General features: G+C 43.2%; 1 protein-coding gene across 1 annotated transcript; it reads right to left on the reverse strand.

Annotated features, from left to right (window-relative positions):
• Positions 1-529: 529 nt before the first annotated feature.
• Positions 530-16,007, reverse strand: AMIGO2 (adhesion molecule with Ig like domain 2). The gene is made up of 2 exons (XM_054025049.1): positions 15,528-16,007; positions 530-7,974 (listed from the first exon to the last, which is right to left on the reverse strand). Exon 2 carries the CDS (start codon positions 7,899-7,901, stop codon positions 6,336-6,338), a length of 1,566 nt encoding a protein of 521 aa, XP_053881024.1. The 5' UTR covers positions 7,902-7,974; positions 15,528-16,007; the 3' UTR covers positions 530-6,335.
• Positions 16,008-17,116: the final 1,109 nt, after the last annotated feature.

Genomic DNA, 17,116 nt, shown 5'->3' on the forward strand with positions numbered 1-17,116 from the left:
CGCACACTAGTTCCAATCTGGAGTAATTCCACTGAAGTCAGTGATTGTCTACACTGTTGATAAGTGGAGTTTTCAGTCAAGTTAAACTAGCTTGATTGAGTAACTTGATTGGATGAAAAAAAGCACCCTTGTTCCTATTCTAGACAAGGCCTAAATAACATAGTCTAGCCCTCATTCTCTACTGAAATGATTTTTGGGAGCTGCTGGATTGTCTTCTGGAACATACTGCATCTCGGGGCTCTTCTACACACAGTGTTGCAACAGTTCAAATTAAGAAGTGACTTTTAGAAAGAAGTTTAAATTAAGCTGAAATAACCACTCTGAAACCACAATAAGTGTCCACCTGGGGGTTTGTAGTAAAAGTAAGTAAAAAGTAAGTTTTAAGTAAAAAGGTGCAAATTCGTGTGTAGACTAGGTTTCAGTCAGCAACCAACTTTTTAGTGCTACAAAGATGTTTGGTAACAACCCCGCTGCATGCAATCAAACTGAATTTATAAGTCTTATCCATTAAAAGGTGAAGACTAACAGGAAGATTAAATGGGAAAATATTTATTTCCTGTCAATGTAAATTACAAAGAAATACAAAAAATAAGTTTGTACAGAAAAAAACTATATATCACACACATGAAAATATAATACAGGGATTTACAGTTATAATAATAATTTGTTTAAATTAGAGCTATTAAATAAGGACAGGAAAATATAATCATCTTGCTTACAATATAAGACCTTTCCAGAAACTTCAGGATGCTATTTAATTTCACATTTCCAGAAACAAATCTTTGAAGTGTTTATATTCCATTTTTGTGATGGACCATTTTTATACCTTCATGTCAGTCCCACCTTCCAAAGATATTTATGTTAGGAATGTGGAAGGGGAAAAAAAAATCAGTCAACTAGATCTTACAAATGAACTGATACTCATACATGAACTCAGAATCCCTTTAGCTATATATAAAATGATCCAATCATTTTTCACCAGAAAGGTGAAAAAAATTCTATGTGGTCTAAACTGTTCACCTATAAATGAAGTGTATGTTCTGCTTGCTTAGAAACTGACATTTACTAATGCCAGCTCTTACCACTTACACAGCTTGGAAAATATCAGCAGTTTTAAAATTTAAGACAGTAATTAGTTACCCCATCCTGCTCTTTTACATACATCTGGCAACAACATAACTTTCTATCGTCAGTAAGGCCAGTTTTTACACAGAAAATACTTAGGGCCAACCTAGATCTCTCCCAGCCAACTGGCAAAGAGCCAGCTACAAGTGCAGCCATTCCACTTCACTGAGGTGTACAAAGGGAGTGTAGAGGGGACTAGTGGTTTTAGCTATCAACACAGGCACGTGCATTCTACACCCTCATAAGGGATAGCGGAGCAGTCATGCTTCCTCTCTGCATCCTCCAGAGTGTATTGGTGGATGCCGTATGTCTGTACTGGCCACAGTGCAAAATTGCAGCTATGCCACAATATAGCCCTAAGACGAGCCTTAGGGATTACAGTACAGCAATGCTATCATTAGGAGTCTTCAAAATGCAATGATTAAAAGAATCCATACTTGGGTGGCAATTGCTACATAGGTATCACAGAAGTGTTTCCCTGTTCTACTGGCCTTTAATTAGAATGTGCATGACTGGGGTTAAAGGGAGGGATGTTTGCCTTGTTTTCATCGTCCTGCTCAGTAAGTGTCAGAAAATATGAAACTGTGTGGATTTTTTCTCCCCACTTTGGATGTCTGTTTCTGTTTTGGGAGGCTGGAGGAAGGCTAAGTCCTAAAATGATCGGTGGTGGATGTAGCATCAGAACCTAAAAAGACTAATTCAGTAAAGCACATAAATGCATTCTTAACATTCAGCTTGGCTGGTTTAGGGCCTTTGTTAATAACAGAGCTGTGACTAGGTATGGGGTGGGAAATAACTAGATGTACTTATTGTTAGTTACGTGCTCAAGGTTTGATTAGACCAAGCCTTGTTAAGCTGTTCAAATTGTAGGGGAGTGTGGGTGAAAGGAGGGCACAAACAAGCCTTTCCCACAAGGCTTGTACCCTGGCCACAGGGAGGGCAATAGGAGTCTAATGCTGTTGCTGCTGCTAGGCTCCCAGAGGCAATGCTAGACTCATTTGGGGTCATGTGGCCTGTGTGGGAGTGGCTCATGCTGTACTCTTTCAAAAGGTAGTGCACAGGCTGGAGCCTTTGTGGCAATGGGAAGTCCACTGTGCATCAAAGTGATAATTTAGCTCTTTAATTGTGGTTGGCGATATTAATACAATATTAGGAAAAGAGAGATTGCGGCTAATGGACAATTCAGTCATGGATTCAGCTGGACAACTCTGGAACTTATTCATCACTTGATTGGGGGTATTGGCGTTAGTGTGGTATAATCCTAACTCCTCAATCTGGGCATTTTGCTATCTCCAGAGATAGTACGTTGGGACTTACTTGTATACACAAGAGGATAGTTTCCTTGTTTATGCAAGGGGAACATACTCCATTGCATATTGGATCCCCTCAGATGCAGGGTGGCTCGTTGTGTTGAGTGAGCATTGGAGCAACTATATAGATAGTTCATGATCTGTGATAGGCAGGCAGGGTTTGCAGGTGTGGTACTATTGTTGTATTGTAAGTATTAAAGTAAATTGAAGTGATAGGATTTCTTTAAAATTTTTCTTCCTATTAAAGCTGCAACCATTTAACTAACTCCAAGGTTGTGAGATGTGGAAATAATAGGCCTCACCCAGAATGTTAATATTGCTACATTGTTAGGAAAGATTCTTAATCCAGTTTCTTAGATGTATAATCACACAACTGAGCATTTTAAAGCAGGCACTAATATATGAACAGTTAACATTTACAACAAACATCTGATGCTTAGAACTATATTCACTCTCTGTTACAGCAGGTTGACAGTTTGGGTCTTACTCTGCAAATTCTTATGCCCCGCAGTGGGATATAAGCCCTCCAGGAGTAAGGGTGCAGGGTCAGTTTCCCCTTTACTAAAACATGGCTTTAAAGTACATATAGTTAATTTAGCATATTGTATAAGTGCAAGTATTGTGTTATGAACAGGCAAGTGAGCGCACACAGTCAAACATTGCTTTAGATATTCAGCTATTTGGATGGACAGTGGTAGCAATCTGTTTTGCTTTTCAATCTATTTTGGATTTGACTCGATTAGCACTTTTATAAAAATTCACACGCACTCCCATGCTAGTAACCTAAGCAAATTAAACCTATATTTTAAGGTACAATTTGTATGTGCAACACCATATCCAATAAGTACAGCCTTTTCTAGCAATACTCAGTTAACAAAAATAGGCCAAATACATACAAATCAGATACTCTTTACCTCTGGCTTTCCCCTTCTGTCTTACCATTTTGTATTCAATCCTCTGTTTCAGTCACTTTGCGCCTTCTTGTACAGTACAGAATATGTCCATGCACATATGGCAAATCATGGGGCTTATTTCAATCTTCTTTCTAATCAAAAAATCCTCAAGCAAGAGACAGATTCTTAAAGGGCACATCTTCCTCTCATAAAGGTCAATGACAAATCTACCGTTGATTTCAGTGGAAACAAGATTGGTCCCATAATTATTTACTAACAGATAGTATATGTAGGGCTACTGATTTTGTTTTAAAGTATATAGCTAAAGTATTACAAAATACAGCTATGTATATGGAAAGGACGCTAAAAGGCTTATATCTTAGATATGAGCAGTTATTTAATATATGTTGTTCAAAGTAAAAAACTGGATCTTTTATACCTACATCCCCATTATTCAGTCTCTACAAAAGAATGTAAATAATCATGTATCTGATTTTGGTTTCATGTGTTGAAGGAAGCAAACATTCTAATGATTCCAAACAGCTGTCCAATTCCTCCTTTTTTCCTCCTACATTGTGTACATCACAGCAACACTGTTTCATGGTTTAATTTGTTTTCTAGATAGGTGGCTGTCAAACAACTAGATACATCCTGATTTTTTTTCATAGCAAATTAGTTGTTATATTTTTGACTATCACAGGCCAAAATTCAGTCTAGAGTAAACAGGTGCCATTCCATGGAAGCCACAGAAGTAGTAAATTATTATTAAAATTAGAATCAATGGAACAAAGTTCAAACACTTACATAATTTAGCCCCTTGACTCTAACTTTGATAATTCTCTCCCATGTAGTGTACTCTTTGGAGATACAGTGGGCAAGGGTCTATCAAACTCACATTGTATAGTACCTTAACTCTGAAGAGACCTGTTGATTTCAATGAGACTTCTCAGAGTTAGGTACTACTCAGGGTGAGTAAGGGTGGCAAAGTCTACCCCAATGGAAATGTAAGTAAACTAGAAAAGAATGAAAATAGTTAAAGCCCTGTGTACGTTTTTATAATATTATTTTAAGGACTACAATACAGTGTGCTACCTAGTAATTAACTCTAAATTGTTTTTGGAAACAACCATTAGGAAAGACACAAGGTTCAAAATAAGGGCCCTATCCTGTGAGCTGCTGACTAACGCTGTGTCTACACTGCCATGCCAGAGTATGATTGCAGCTCATGTAGACATAACCAAGCTAGCTTTAATCTAGCTAGCTCTGGTATCAGAGCCGTGACCCTGGGTAATTACTCATGTAGTTAACCCATGCTGAAGCGTATGTGGAAAACTAGCTCAGATATGTCTACACAAGCTACAGTTATGCTCCATGATTGCAGTGTAGATGTGCCCAGTAAGTTGAGGGTATACTGCCCCTCCGAGGATTGGGCCCAAATGTTATAGTTGATTCTCTGACAATCTTTAAAAGCAAATTTTACGAGAACATTAACATTTTGTGCCTTTGAAAGGACAAAGCAAAGTGCAACACAAAATTAGAAAAAGGGAGGGGAAAAAACCCTCCGCTAAACACTGGGCCCAGACTTGCTCTCATTGATGTCAATGGAAGTTTTGTTACTGAACTCAAAGTGTGTTGAACTGCTTGAGTAAAGAATGCAGGATCCCAAACATTCAATACATGATTGGACAAATCTGCTCACCTTACTTTCATGAGCAATTCCATGGATTTAATTTAATTTAATAAGAAAAGTGAGGAGGATTTTCCCCCTCCCCATTTAGTCAAATGTTTCATATGGTAAGAGGTAAACAGATTTTCTGTGCCTGGCCATAAACATTTACTATACAAAATGATTAAGGTAACATACAAACGCTCTGGAATATTCTGGCTTGTGTAACTTCATTTATTCCTCCACAAACTGAATGCTTAGAGGATGGAAAGAGGTTTGATAAGGGCTGTTTGGAGGCATGCTGACTGCAGTTCTGTTCCCTGATATTCAAATTTACACCCAGCTCCATATATTTAAGATACTGATTCTTATAAGCACACAGATTGAAAAGACAGTATCATCTACAGCAAACATGTTCTCCCCACAACTGATATCTAGAAAACACATAGCAAAGTGTCCCCCACCTTCACGTTAACACTTTGGGTAAGTCCTCACTGCAAAGTTAACTCGGATGATGCCCTCCCAGGTCTGAAGCGCCTGGTTAGCCTAGCCCAGGTGTGAGCAGCCACCCTCCAAAGCCATGCCTGAGTTACTGGGTACATCTACACTGCAGTGAGGTAGTGAGTCTCGGAGCCCCGGTCAACATTCCGGTGAGAGAGGGCCTTAGGGCCCAGGCTGCAGCTTTAGTGGGAGCATCTACACTGTTTGTACACTGTTATTTTTAGCCCCATAGCACAAGCCCAAGTCAGCTGACCAGATCTCTGAGACTCACTGCCGTGGGGGCTTTTCTGCAGTGTAGACATACCCTGTTTCCTCACTGGTGGTGCACTCACCTGTGTGTGTCACTAGGATGGCCATGGGCATATCCCATGTGTGCTGCAGTAAGCTGAGCTGCTTTATATGATTCTTTCCCAGCCCTTCTGCACATTGAGGGGAATCGTGGGAAGGCATTAATAGACTACCAGCACTCGGGTGGGGATTTAGCCTGAGTCCTCAATGCAAAGTGGGTGGGTTACTAACCTCAGTGAAAGCAGCACTTGCTCTTGAGCCTACAGCCCCAGACAAGCCAGCTAGCCTGGGCTGATGGCACCACTAGACTCAGGTGAGAGGTTTTTGAGTGTAGACAGGAGGGGGATTGGGGCAACACCCAGGTTAGAGCCTGAGTTAATTCTACAGTGAAGATATACCCTTTGCTAGTTATCCCAATCACAGAAAGAGTAGGTGGACCTGTTCTTGAAGACTACTGACGCTGAATTTTTTGCCACATTTTATTATTTTTTTCCAGATGGTTGCTACAGGCAGGGTGGAGTTGAGAGATTTAACTGTACACTATAAAGCAAACTAAGATGATGGCATGAAAGGTGTATCTGAGAACACTGAGTTGACGGAATCAGAGTCAGATTTTGCTCGGGTCGTTTTCAAGATGCTCTCTGCTATGACAGTTTCTTTGGGAAACAGTCTCACTTTCCCATTCTGCCCCTGTTTTGGCTCATTCACAGGCTCAAGGAACACCACTCTCTTACCACTGCTGGATTTCTTCTCATCGGCTGGAGGATCCTGAGATGGAGTGGAGTTTAGGATGGATGAATGGGCACTGCTTTGGGGCAGCTTCCTTTTTCTTCTTCTTGTCTTACACTGACAAGGACATGGAGTCAGATAGAGATAAAGCAGTACCAAAACAATACTGGCTACACAGGCAGCAAGGGTGGTGAAAGCAGTGTTAAATGCTTCATGAGCATGGGATCTGTTCACTGTGAAATTGCTTACATTAATTCTAACCTCTATGGTTTCATTTAACAGTCTTCTTTTATTTATTGCAATGCATGAATACAGCCCAGAATCCTCCAGCTGGGGATCCATTATCTCTAGACTCCCATTGTGAAACACCTTAAAATTGTCAGTGTCCTTATCTGGCTCCAGTAATCTATTGTCTGGGCTAACCCAGACGAAATATGTTCCTGCATCACTAATTTTGCTGTCACAGTGTACAATCAGCCTTTCTCCAATTTGGGCCTCATGAATAAACCCAAAGGCATGGAATGACACATTGATGGTGCTTTCGGAGCAATTCAGAAAGTTGTCGTGCAATAAAGGCAGTTTATTGGAACCTTTGGGATCAGCTCGTAATACACAGGCATACTCATTTTTGAAATCCACAACTGAGTTGAAGTGTCTGTGATACCAATAAATTAGCATGGAGTATAGAATACAGTCACAGTAAAATGGGTTACCATGAAGATAAATTCCACTGAGTTGTTTGGCCGGCACTAAACTTATGCGTTGAATGGGTACTGACTGGATGTGGTTATAGGAAATGTCTAATAATACAAGTTCTGTAAGTTTGTGTTTTCCAATATACAAGTCCAGTGGGAAGTGTGACAGTGAGTTACAACATAAGTACAGCTTCTGCAATTTGTATAATCCTCCAAAGGCAGCAGAATCAATCTGTGTTATCTGATTGTTGTAAAGCAAGAGAACTTCCAGTACTCTCAGCTCTTGAAATAAAGGGCTTCCCAGTGTCTTCAGGTTGTTGGATGACAAGTCTAGGTACTTTAAATTTGGAGTTGTGGAAAAGCTGCCAGTGATAATACTGCTAATACTATTATGATTGATTATTAAAGTATTCAATTTGTCAAAAAGCACTGGGACCCATTCAGGTTCCAAAAATGCAATTCTGTTATAACTCAGATCCAGTCTTTTTATGAATTTGAAGAGAGTTCCTGGCACCCTAGAGAGGTTCTTATTGGTGCAGCTTACAATGTCACTAGCACAGATGCAGGCTGTAGGACACAAGCCAGAGGCACTGCCACATACACTTATTGTAAAGACCAAAAGGCATAGCAGTCCTTTGCCGTTCAGTTTAAGAACACCAAGTCGAGTAGAAATTGTCTGGCAGCTTAAAGACATTATGGCTCTCTCTTAGCCGTCTCCCAGTTCTCCTTGCCACAGATTATACATGTAGTTAGCCTTGCACTAATCTCTGTTAAAAGAGGAATACAGAAGTACAGAATGTTAACACATAATGTTCACACCCCATTTGGTTTCCTATGCAGACCTTCTGAACAAATGCAGCATTTTTAGTGACTGAATCCCTTCCATTTCACGTTTAGTTTTCATATCCATTATTTCCTAGGCCATGATTATCAACTTTTTTTTTTTTTGCATCCATTAGATTTTGAACCCACCTGCAAATTCTCATATTACAGACCTATCATTTTTTGCTCTCCCTTCAAAAAATACTACCTGTTCTCAGCCTCCTAGCTCAGTACGTGCAATTTCTGACAGTTGAGAGAGAATATTATAAGAAATGGCAAGGTAAGTATGCAATTTCTGAAGGATTTCACTGTCATCCATGTTCCCAGTCCTGGTCCAGGGATGCAGCTTCTGATGCAAGAAAAATAAATGGCTTGCTCCACACCAGTGCTCTTCTTTTCTCTAGTGGGGAGCAGTTTTTGATGGGTGTTTCTTCCCAATCAGGAAATGTTACCCACGTCCAAACCAATAATGTTCTAATTCACTATTTAGTTTTAAATGTCAAGAGAATTCCATTTGTTGTTGTTTTAATAAATTACTACACACAGTGCAGGGAGCAACACTTTTAGTTAAGAATGCCTAGTACTTTCCATTATAAGAACCTATTTTCTGTTTGCCACACTAACCTTTCAGGCTGAAGTGTTCAATGTGAGGTATCTGCCTCAGGTTGTATTTTTTTGAGTTTCAGCTAAAATGGTTCAGCTGTTTCTCAGAATTTGGTTAGGAGAAAAATAAGATGTTTTGCTCTTGTTAAAAAAACCTGACTGATATTTTATTGTGATGTTTTAGAGCCTCCATGCTTTGGAGCAGAAACTTGAAATTTAGCAGGGAGGTCACCCTACTGCCAGGAATGTGCCTTATGCCATCTCCACGAAAACACACCCAAATTTGGCCATATTGTAACCCCTGAAAAAAAGTCTGTTTGCACATGCTCAGTAGATATGTGTAGAGGTTAGCAGCTAAATTATTCCAAGATTCCACCTGCATTGAGCATACTGCTTCCTCTCACAGCTAGGAACTGGACTGCCTGTACACTGTCCCCACAGAACAACTCCATCTCTGGCAGCAGGATCTGAGCAACTGCTGCTGCAGGCCACAAGAACTGAGAGCAGAGAGACTGTCCCTCCTGTGCTCTCAGTGTTCCCCCTTCTGGCACCCCGGCAGCATGGAGGCAAAGGAGGAAGCTGCCTGACTTGAAGGCTGAGGGATAAGGAAGTGGGGGGGAGGAGGGGGAAAAAAGAGGGGGACAGAAGCTCAGGGGGCAGAGGGATAGGAACCTGATGGGGTGGGAGGGTTAGAAACAGGAGTGGGAGGAGGGGCAGAAGATGGAAGGGAATAATAGGAATAGTGAAAGGGATAAGGTTTGGAGCAGAGCGAGGAGCCATGGCAGGGAGGGAGAAAGAGGTTAGGAGTGGGAGGAAACATGGGCAGGAGCAGGGGACACAAGTCAAGCCCTTAAAAGCTAGGAAGTGCCAGAAGTAACATTGCCTGTGCAATCTTAATTTAGCCACTTTGTGCATATGCATTATGATACAGTGTTTAATCACATGATCACATCCTACTTTTTTTTTCACAAGACCCCCACCTTACACGAGATGGAGTGAGTGAATCAGGGTTGTGCAGGGCAGGAGGCTGTTGTCTGCAGGAGCCCTGCCTCCTTTGTTGCCGAAGTGGCAGGTGTGTAGTGAATGAGGCATGGGACGGCAGGAAGAGAAAAGAAGGCCTCATTGTTAAGGCACTTAAATGTTGTCCTGGAAAATTGCTGCATCCTTGTCTCTGCCAGAGAGTACCAATGATGTCAGGCAAGTTATGTAAACTGAAATTTGTATAGGTGACTACTATGTGTTCCTCATTTTCTGGATACCAAGATGGGGTCTGATTTGCAGGAGTGCTGAGTACTAAGAACTGCACTGAGGTCAATGGCAGCTCTGCTCTAGACATATAAACTACTACAGAATACTGAGTACTCTGAAAAACCAGGCCTCATGTTTCTCAAATTGGACACCCAACATCAGTGGACACTTTTGACACTACCTCAGTCCCCTATATGTAAAATGGAGACGATAATACAACCCTCACCTCAGAGGAGTGTTGTGAAGATCAATTCACCAGTCTTCGTAAAGAACTATGATACCATAACCAGAGCACCATACAAAAGCCCATGAGGAAATACATGATTTTGTATTTAGTACAGGGTTTGGATGGTGGAATAAATAATGCATGAGGCCACACATTGAATGACGAGGATAAAAAGAAATATTCAGCAGCTGCTCATTCAGTGAGCACCATCCATAATGTGCATCATAGAAATCAGGGATGCCGCAGAAAAATAGTATGTGATCATGTAATTAAAGACCGTAAGGCTGCAATGGATTGCATTTCCTAACTTTTCAGTGGTTGGTTTTGCAACCTTTGCAGTCTTAACACTCTTTTCACATAGTGGGTTTTTTTAGTATAATACCATTGGAGAATACTACTGGAGAATTTAAAAATAATTCCCATCTGAACTATAACTGGAATCCCTAAGATATTCTAAATTGGGTGCAATTAATTCTGTTTTGGAAGGGTGAACAATAAGATACATAGGCTTCTATGTATGCTTCCATCCCTATCCACTGCCATTTCACCAGACAATTTTAATTTCAGTGCTAAGATATTTTATAAGGGATATTGCTACGTGGGAAATATTATAGCTAATATTTGTCATTGACAATAGAATATTTATGTACACATAACTGCTTCACAATAAAGTTGGATATGTAATTTAGTAGGAAACATTTAACAAAATATGATTGATGGTAAAAAATGAAGAATGCATGTGGACTTGCATTAGAGGATAACAATATGTGGTATTAAGTGTCGTGTTTATATTTGAGTTTATTGATTTAAAATTATAGTATTTATAGAGATAAGGTGGCTGTGTCTTGATGAAATACACATTTCTGTATACTTGATAGGAATTATGGGCCAGATTCTCAGGTGGCACGAACAGTCCCTTTGATTTCAATGGAGCTATTTACAGTGGCTGGGGATCTGGCCCAGTCTTAGATTTTTGGTCTGGTTTTTAGAGGTAATGGGTGCTCAGCACCTCTGAAGATCAGGCCATGTATGTCATCAGTGTAAGATTTAAGATGTCCTCAACTAGTTAATGGCACAAACCTTGACACCACTTTATGTCCTCATATGAATGTCTCCATGTCTTCTTCTCTGCTTCCTCCCATGCCTAGAAAAATCTCTCCAATTTGCACACCACCTCTCTTGGCTCACTCAAGTCCTCCTTAAAAACTCACTTTTACCACAAAGAAGTGAATTATTTAAAATTAAACGTAAATGTTTGTTCACTAATTGTGTGCAGAAAGTGAGCTGCCACATATCATCTCAAACTTCTCTTCACCTCATCTGTATTCTCCCTCCTTAAAACATGATTGTCTAGACAAATAAGTAGGCAGCTGGCATGCTATAGCTGCTGCTTTAAATGTTTGCCAGAATTGTTGGATTGTCTCCATATGCTCCCCATCTGTTTGCTGCATTCACCTGTTGTCTCGTTTTATACTTTGACTGTAACCTCTTCAGGGCAGGTTACATGTTATGTACAAATACATGTTGTTATGTATTTGTACAGTGCCCAATACAGTAGGGCTTTGATCTGTGACTGGGGTCCCAAGGTGCTAACCACAGTACAAGTAATAATAATAAATCCTAGATTGAAAAATCTAGGCAGGGGGATTGTGTCTACCTAGCTGTTGTGTGAAGAGCTGAGCGCAACTTTGGGCATGGTACAAACAATAATATTGCTCATTTCCTTGCTTGTAAGTGCTTGTGTTTTGTTAGTGACAGGATAAGGAACCATGTTAGAACTTCGTAATTTTAACTGGTCAGGAAACCAAGTTTTCTAGTGTTTTTTTTCCTTCTTTTTGAAAACTGATATAAATAAATGAAGATTCAGGATAAAATTTTCAAAAGCACCTAAGTAACTTAGGAGGCAAGTCCTATTTTTCAAAATCAAATTTAAAATCAATAGGCTGTGAAGTCATTTAGGTGCTTTTGAAGATTTGTATATCTAGTCTTAAATATTAAATTTGATTATAAGCTCTTTGGGGCAGGTATTGCATCTTCCTATGTATTTGTCCAGCACCTAGCACAATGGGGCTCTAATTATGACTGGAATGTTTAGCATTACTGTAATTCTAAATAAATAATTACACACACAAAAATTAAATGTGAGGGCCATTATTATGTTTGCAGAGTTAAGCACTCAAAAGTTAGAAAATGCCAGAATTCAAGTTGCCTGTGCCAGTCCCAGTCTTTCCTCCCCTCCTGCTCCCAGTTCTGTTCTTCTTGCCCACCATTCCCAGTTCCATTCCCTTGTCCCCAATCTCCTTGCCCACCCCATCCCAGTTCCACCCCTCCTGGCTCCTCACCTTATCTGTCTCTCTCTCTCTCTCTCCCACCCCACCACTGGTCTCCAATCATCCTCTGTCCCCCACCCATGTTCCCTTTCCTTACTGGTTCCTAGTTCCAGTCTCCCTCCCCTGGCACCTCATCTGAGTGTGACTCCCAATCTAATCCCACCTGTACCAGTAATTAAGCATAATAGTAACTGAAATGAAATGCTGCTGGGAAGGCAAAAGTAATAACATTAGCATCTTCCTTGTATTACTTTTTGGATTAAATTTAACAAGCCTTTTCTCACACACAAGGTATAATGATTTGATTATTGAAAATAGACAAGTATTATTTTAAAATAAACCTACCTATATGAAGTACAAATATTCTTTTAAAATCCTAAATTTAGGGATCCTGCATGTGCATAGTGTTAGAGCCATCAATTAGGAATAGTCCATTTAGATGAACAAAAATATTTAAGACCCAGTTTTTGCAAAGGTTCCACATTGGCCCTCTTGAGGAATCAAGCCCCAAATATTTTGATTAATCTTGGAAAATTGATCATTCTCTATGGAGGGCTCCAGCCCTGTGTAATGTCACATACACTTGCATTCATGGGGGATATTGGTCATGGGGAAACTTCTGGGGTTTCTGCCAGGAACCTCATAGCTCCGTTTTTTCCAGTTCCATGCTTTTGCTCTGCCTTTGATGGAGCAGTGCAGGTAAAATTTTTTTGTTTTTTTGTTTCTTTCAAACTGATTATGTTAGGATTTTTTTTTTAAACAAGACTGTTTTGGAATATTTAACCTTTTGGGGTGGGAAAGACACTAACTGACTCAGATCTCCAGTGAGCAGCTGCACTCAGCAGCTTTGATAGAGCAGAGCTAGATTATCCAGGCATCGTGTGCACCTGGACGAGTGACGTGATGGGGAGATGAGGGGACACTGTTACTGAACTACAGTTGGCTAAGGCCTACTGGGCTACACGCTTGAACAGGATTGAGCTGCACTTGCAGGACCCATTGGGGTGGTAAAAATAGCTTTACATCACCTTTGCATCAAGCTGATCCTGGGGTCAGTTTGGTGACCGGTTCGGTTCCTAGTGCAGCCTCAAGCTGGCACCTAGCTGCTGTGACCCTCAAGATGTGGTGGCGGAGAGTCAGCTGTAGCAATAGTGACACTAAGCAGACTTAAGCTTTGTCACTGCTAAAAAAAAAAAAAAGCTTGGGTAACTAACATGTGTGAGCTATCCCACTGTGAGACAATGGAGACAAAGCAGTTTAGTTCTACCTCAAGGTAGCTGGCGAGGTGAGCACCAGTTTACCTCGCAGCAAAACTAAAGTGCCTTGTCTCCACTGTGTTTTTACAGAGGGATAGCTCACATGCATTAGTTACTCCATGGTACAAATGCTGTTTTAGTGAAGACGAGGCTTTAGTGGGGCTGAAGATCTGACCCATCGAGACAGCCACCTCACAGACCTCATTGGAATTAGACTAGGGATGAATTTGGCCCAATAGTCTTACCCAGAGTGCCACCTCATGCATAGCAACACATCACAAAGGGACTAAGTAAAGCCATCTTTTCTCCATCTGTATGCATAGTGCTTGGGGTGTCATTTAAGACTGAGAGTTTCCCCGAGACATGTTTTTTCTACTAAAGATAGCTTATTTGGCTTACATGAGCTAACTGCCTGAGAGATGGGTGAACAAAAGGGTGGGGGTGCCAGAGAGCCTGGATTGGGTTAGATACAGAAACACTAGCAGTATCATATACAGGAAGTCAATCTCTGCAGCTCTTCTCAGTTTATATGGGTGCAAAAAATGCTGATGCCCAAGGCTCTCTGTAGTACAGACCCTGCTACTATGGCCTTAATTGCCAAGCAGATCATCAGATTAATGGAAACCTGCCTTTCCCCATGGCAAACTGCAGCCCACTGGTAGTGGTGTCAGATTTCGGTCAGTCTCCAAGCAGTGACATTTTCTGCAAAATATAGGCCAGTTTAGGATTCTCACTGTCTCCACGGGCTTTTCTGATCATTTAAACTAAACTTTAGGGGAAATGTTCACTTATTATTCAAACATCTGTTTTTAACTTTTTTTTTTAAACTGCAGAGCTCTTTTATGTGGTGTCTCCTTAACATCCTCCTACAGCTAAACTTTACTATGTAACCAAGCTCTAAAGATGCTCTGGGGAAGGGGCAGTATCAGGACTGAGTGGGGTGATTTGAACTGACAGGATCTCCTGCTCTGTAACAGGCTTAGCTCACAATATGAAAAATGCATAGATTACTGATTCTCAAAATAGCATTGTTTAGTTTCCTTGTTAGCTGTCACTTCTGTTACTTAAAGGTCAAAGCATAGTTAAATATTTATTTTAGGGGGGATTTTAAATCATTTACTGTAGAGGGGTTTAGAAAATGGTTACCCCCATGCACATACTCAAAGTTTTAGAATTAACATCTCTTATGAAACTAACAAATTCCCCATGGCATATAAAGAGGTGGTGGCTTTAAACCTCACTGAAGAGTTAGGAGTGATTACCACAGTTTAGGTTTAGGAAGATCCTTAATGTTGAACTTTTTCACTCCCGGGGGGAACCCCCTCTTTCTCCTTGTCTATCTTTCCCCCTCCCTTAGGGAAGACTATTTTTCTCACTATGCAGTGATGCTCAAATTTACCACAGTCTAAGGTCTCTCTCCCCTCCTTTCCCTTCATCTCTCCTCATTTTTGCGTCTCTGTCCCTTCCTCTCCGATTCTTTCCTCCCCTTTCTCTGTATCTCCCCACCTCTGCCCCCCTCCGTTCAGAGCCCTGGCTTTGCTGGCAGGGAAGGGCGCCTTCCTTGTTATCGGGCGGGCTCACGGCTCTGGGGCGTGCTCCTGAAGAGGGAGCGACCCCAGGCGCTGCTCCGGGGCTGCCTGCTAACTCCAGCCATGGCCAGCAGGAGCAATGCATCCGGATCGACGGGTTTTGCCGTCGCCTTCATGCCTCTGCCCGCAGAACCCGCCCGGTGCCGGGGCACGGCCAGGGCCCGAGAGTTCCCATTTACCCTGCCACAAAGGGCATCTGGAGAGGTCCGCCAGAGGCTGCACTTGGCAGGGTAGGAGTCGGATTACCTGGGGGTCCAGGCAGCCTCCTGGGGAGGAGCAGCAGCCGCTCGTTCATCGCAGGGGGCAGGGCGGAGCCGGAGGCGTGGGGAGCGCTGGCCCTTGCTCTGCGGCGGCGTCCAGCCCTGCATGCTCTTTGCCCCGAGCCTGCTCCAACTTTGAGGACTGGCGGAGCCGTAACGGGAGCCGGGCGCTCTGGCCGCACAGCGAGTCCCTCTTCGCTTCGCAGCGGGCGCCTGCCTTCATCTGCACCGCAGGGACAAACAAATGCGGAGCCAGCCGCCGCCTCCGCCCCCCGGCAGCGGGATTGGTTAGAGCAGCGGGGGGAGGGAGCTGCCCCACCGCGGGTAGCCAGTGGCCGGGAAGAGGTCGGGGAGAGGGACGCGGGTGGTCGCGGTAGCCACGAGGCTGTGGCTGAAGTGGCAGCGAGGAGTTCAGCGCTGCTGCGGTGATGGGGTTTTATTCTCCCTTCCCCGCCTCCCTCATCCCGGACCCGATCCTGAGCCCGATCCCACTGAAGTCAGTAGCACAGCTGCGAAACGGGCCCTTGGTTTCCACTGGAGGAGGGGCAGCTCCTCCTCCTTTGAGCCGCGATGGGGGCTGTGGTATAGCGGGGCGGGGACAGGCGTCAGGGGACGGGAGTAGTCGGAGCTCCCGGCAGGGATTTCACAGGGGAGAGCCGGGGACGTTCCCAGTGCGAAGCGAAGTTGCACCTGAACAGATGAAGGCACGTGTCTGTCTGTCAAGTGCGTGGAGCCCAGCGAGCCTGGGGGCGGAGTGGGGCGTGGGGTGGCTCCTGGCCACATGGGCTTGGAACATGAGTGCTGAGGCTAGTGCCCCCATTAAGGGTGTGTTGGGAAAGGGAATGAATGGGGCAGTTTAAACACGGACAGCGGCCCGATCCTGCAGCCCACGGCTCCCCTGAATAAACTAGTCCCGGGAGCAGGCATTGCAGCACCGCGCTAGCATAGACACACGCGGAGGGGGGCGTCGCAGCTCCCTCCTCTCCTGCTGTCTCGCTAGATGCAGATGCGCCGGGACCGGGGTCCTCTGGTTCCCTGGGTACATGTGGTCACGACGGTAAAAATCCCCGAGTCAGCCGGAGCCCCGCTGCTGCTAGCTGGACTGGGGGCTGGAGATCGGGGCTGGGGCGCGCTTCTCTCTCGCTGAGGCAGCGGCTTTCAGTACACAAAGCACCAAGGAGGAAACACGAAAAGGGCAGCTGCCTGCCTTACGGTTGATCTCCTCGCCAGCCCCTCTCAGCCTACCCGCTGGCACAGGCAGGGGCTTCAACAGACTCTGGGGATAAGTTCATTGAAGCCGCGGCAGTAGCTGAACAAGGCAGCTAGGGTGACCAGAGAGCAAGTGTGAAAAAGCGGGAGAGTGGGGTGGGGTTACTGGGGAACTAATCCGGCGATATAAGACAAAGCCCCTAACAATTGGGACAGTCCCGATAAAATGGGGACATCTGGGGACAACCTAAAGCAGTGGTTTTCAAACTTTTTAGGTCGCTTACCCTTTTCTAAATAATGTAGTTTACTGCATACCCCCATCTGAGCTAGGCAATGGTGACCTGGGGGAGAGGGGAGGCTCATGGG

Source organism: Malaclemys terrapin, chromosome 1, assembly GCF_027887155.1.
Source record: "Malaclemys terrapin pileata isolate rMalTer1 chromosome 1, rMalTer1.hap1, whole genome shotgun sequence".
NCBI lineage: Eukaryota > Metazoa > Chordata > Testudines > Emydidae > Malaclemys > Malaclemys terrapin.

Coding starts and splice junctions, on each gene's coding strand:
- AMIGO2 (XM_054025049.1), bottom strand. CDS start 7,901: ATGTCTTTAAGCTGCCAGACAATTTCTACTCGACTTGGTGTTCTTAAA.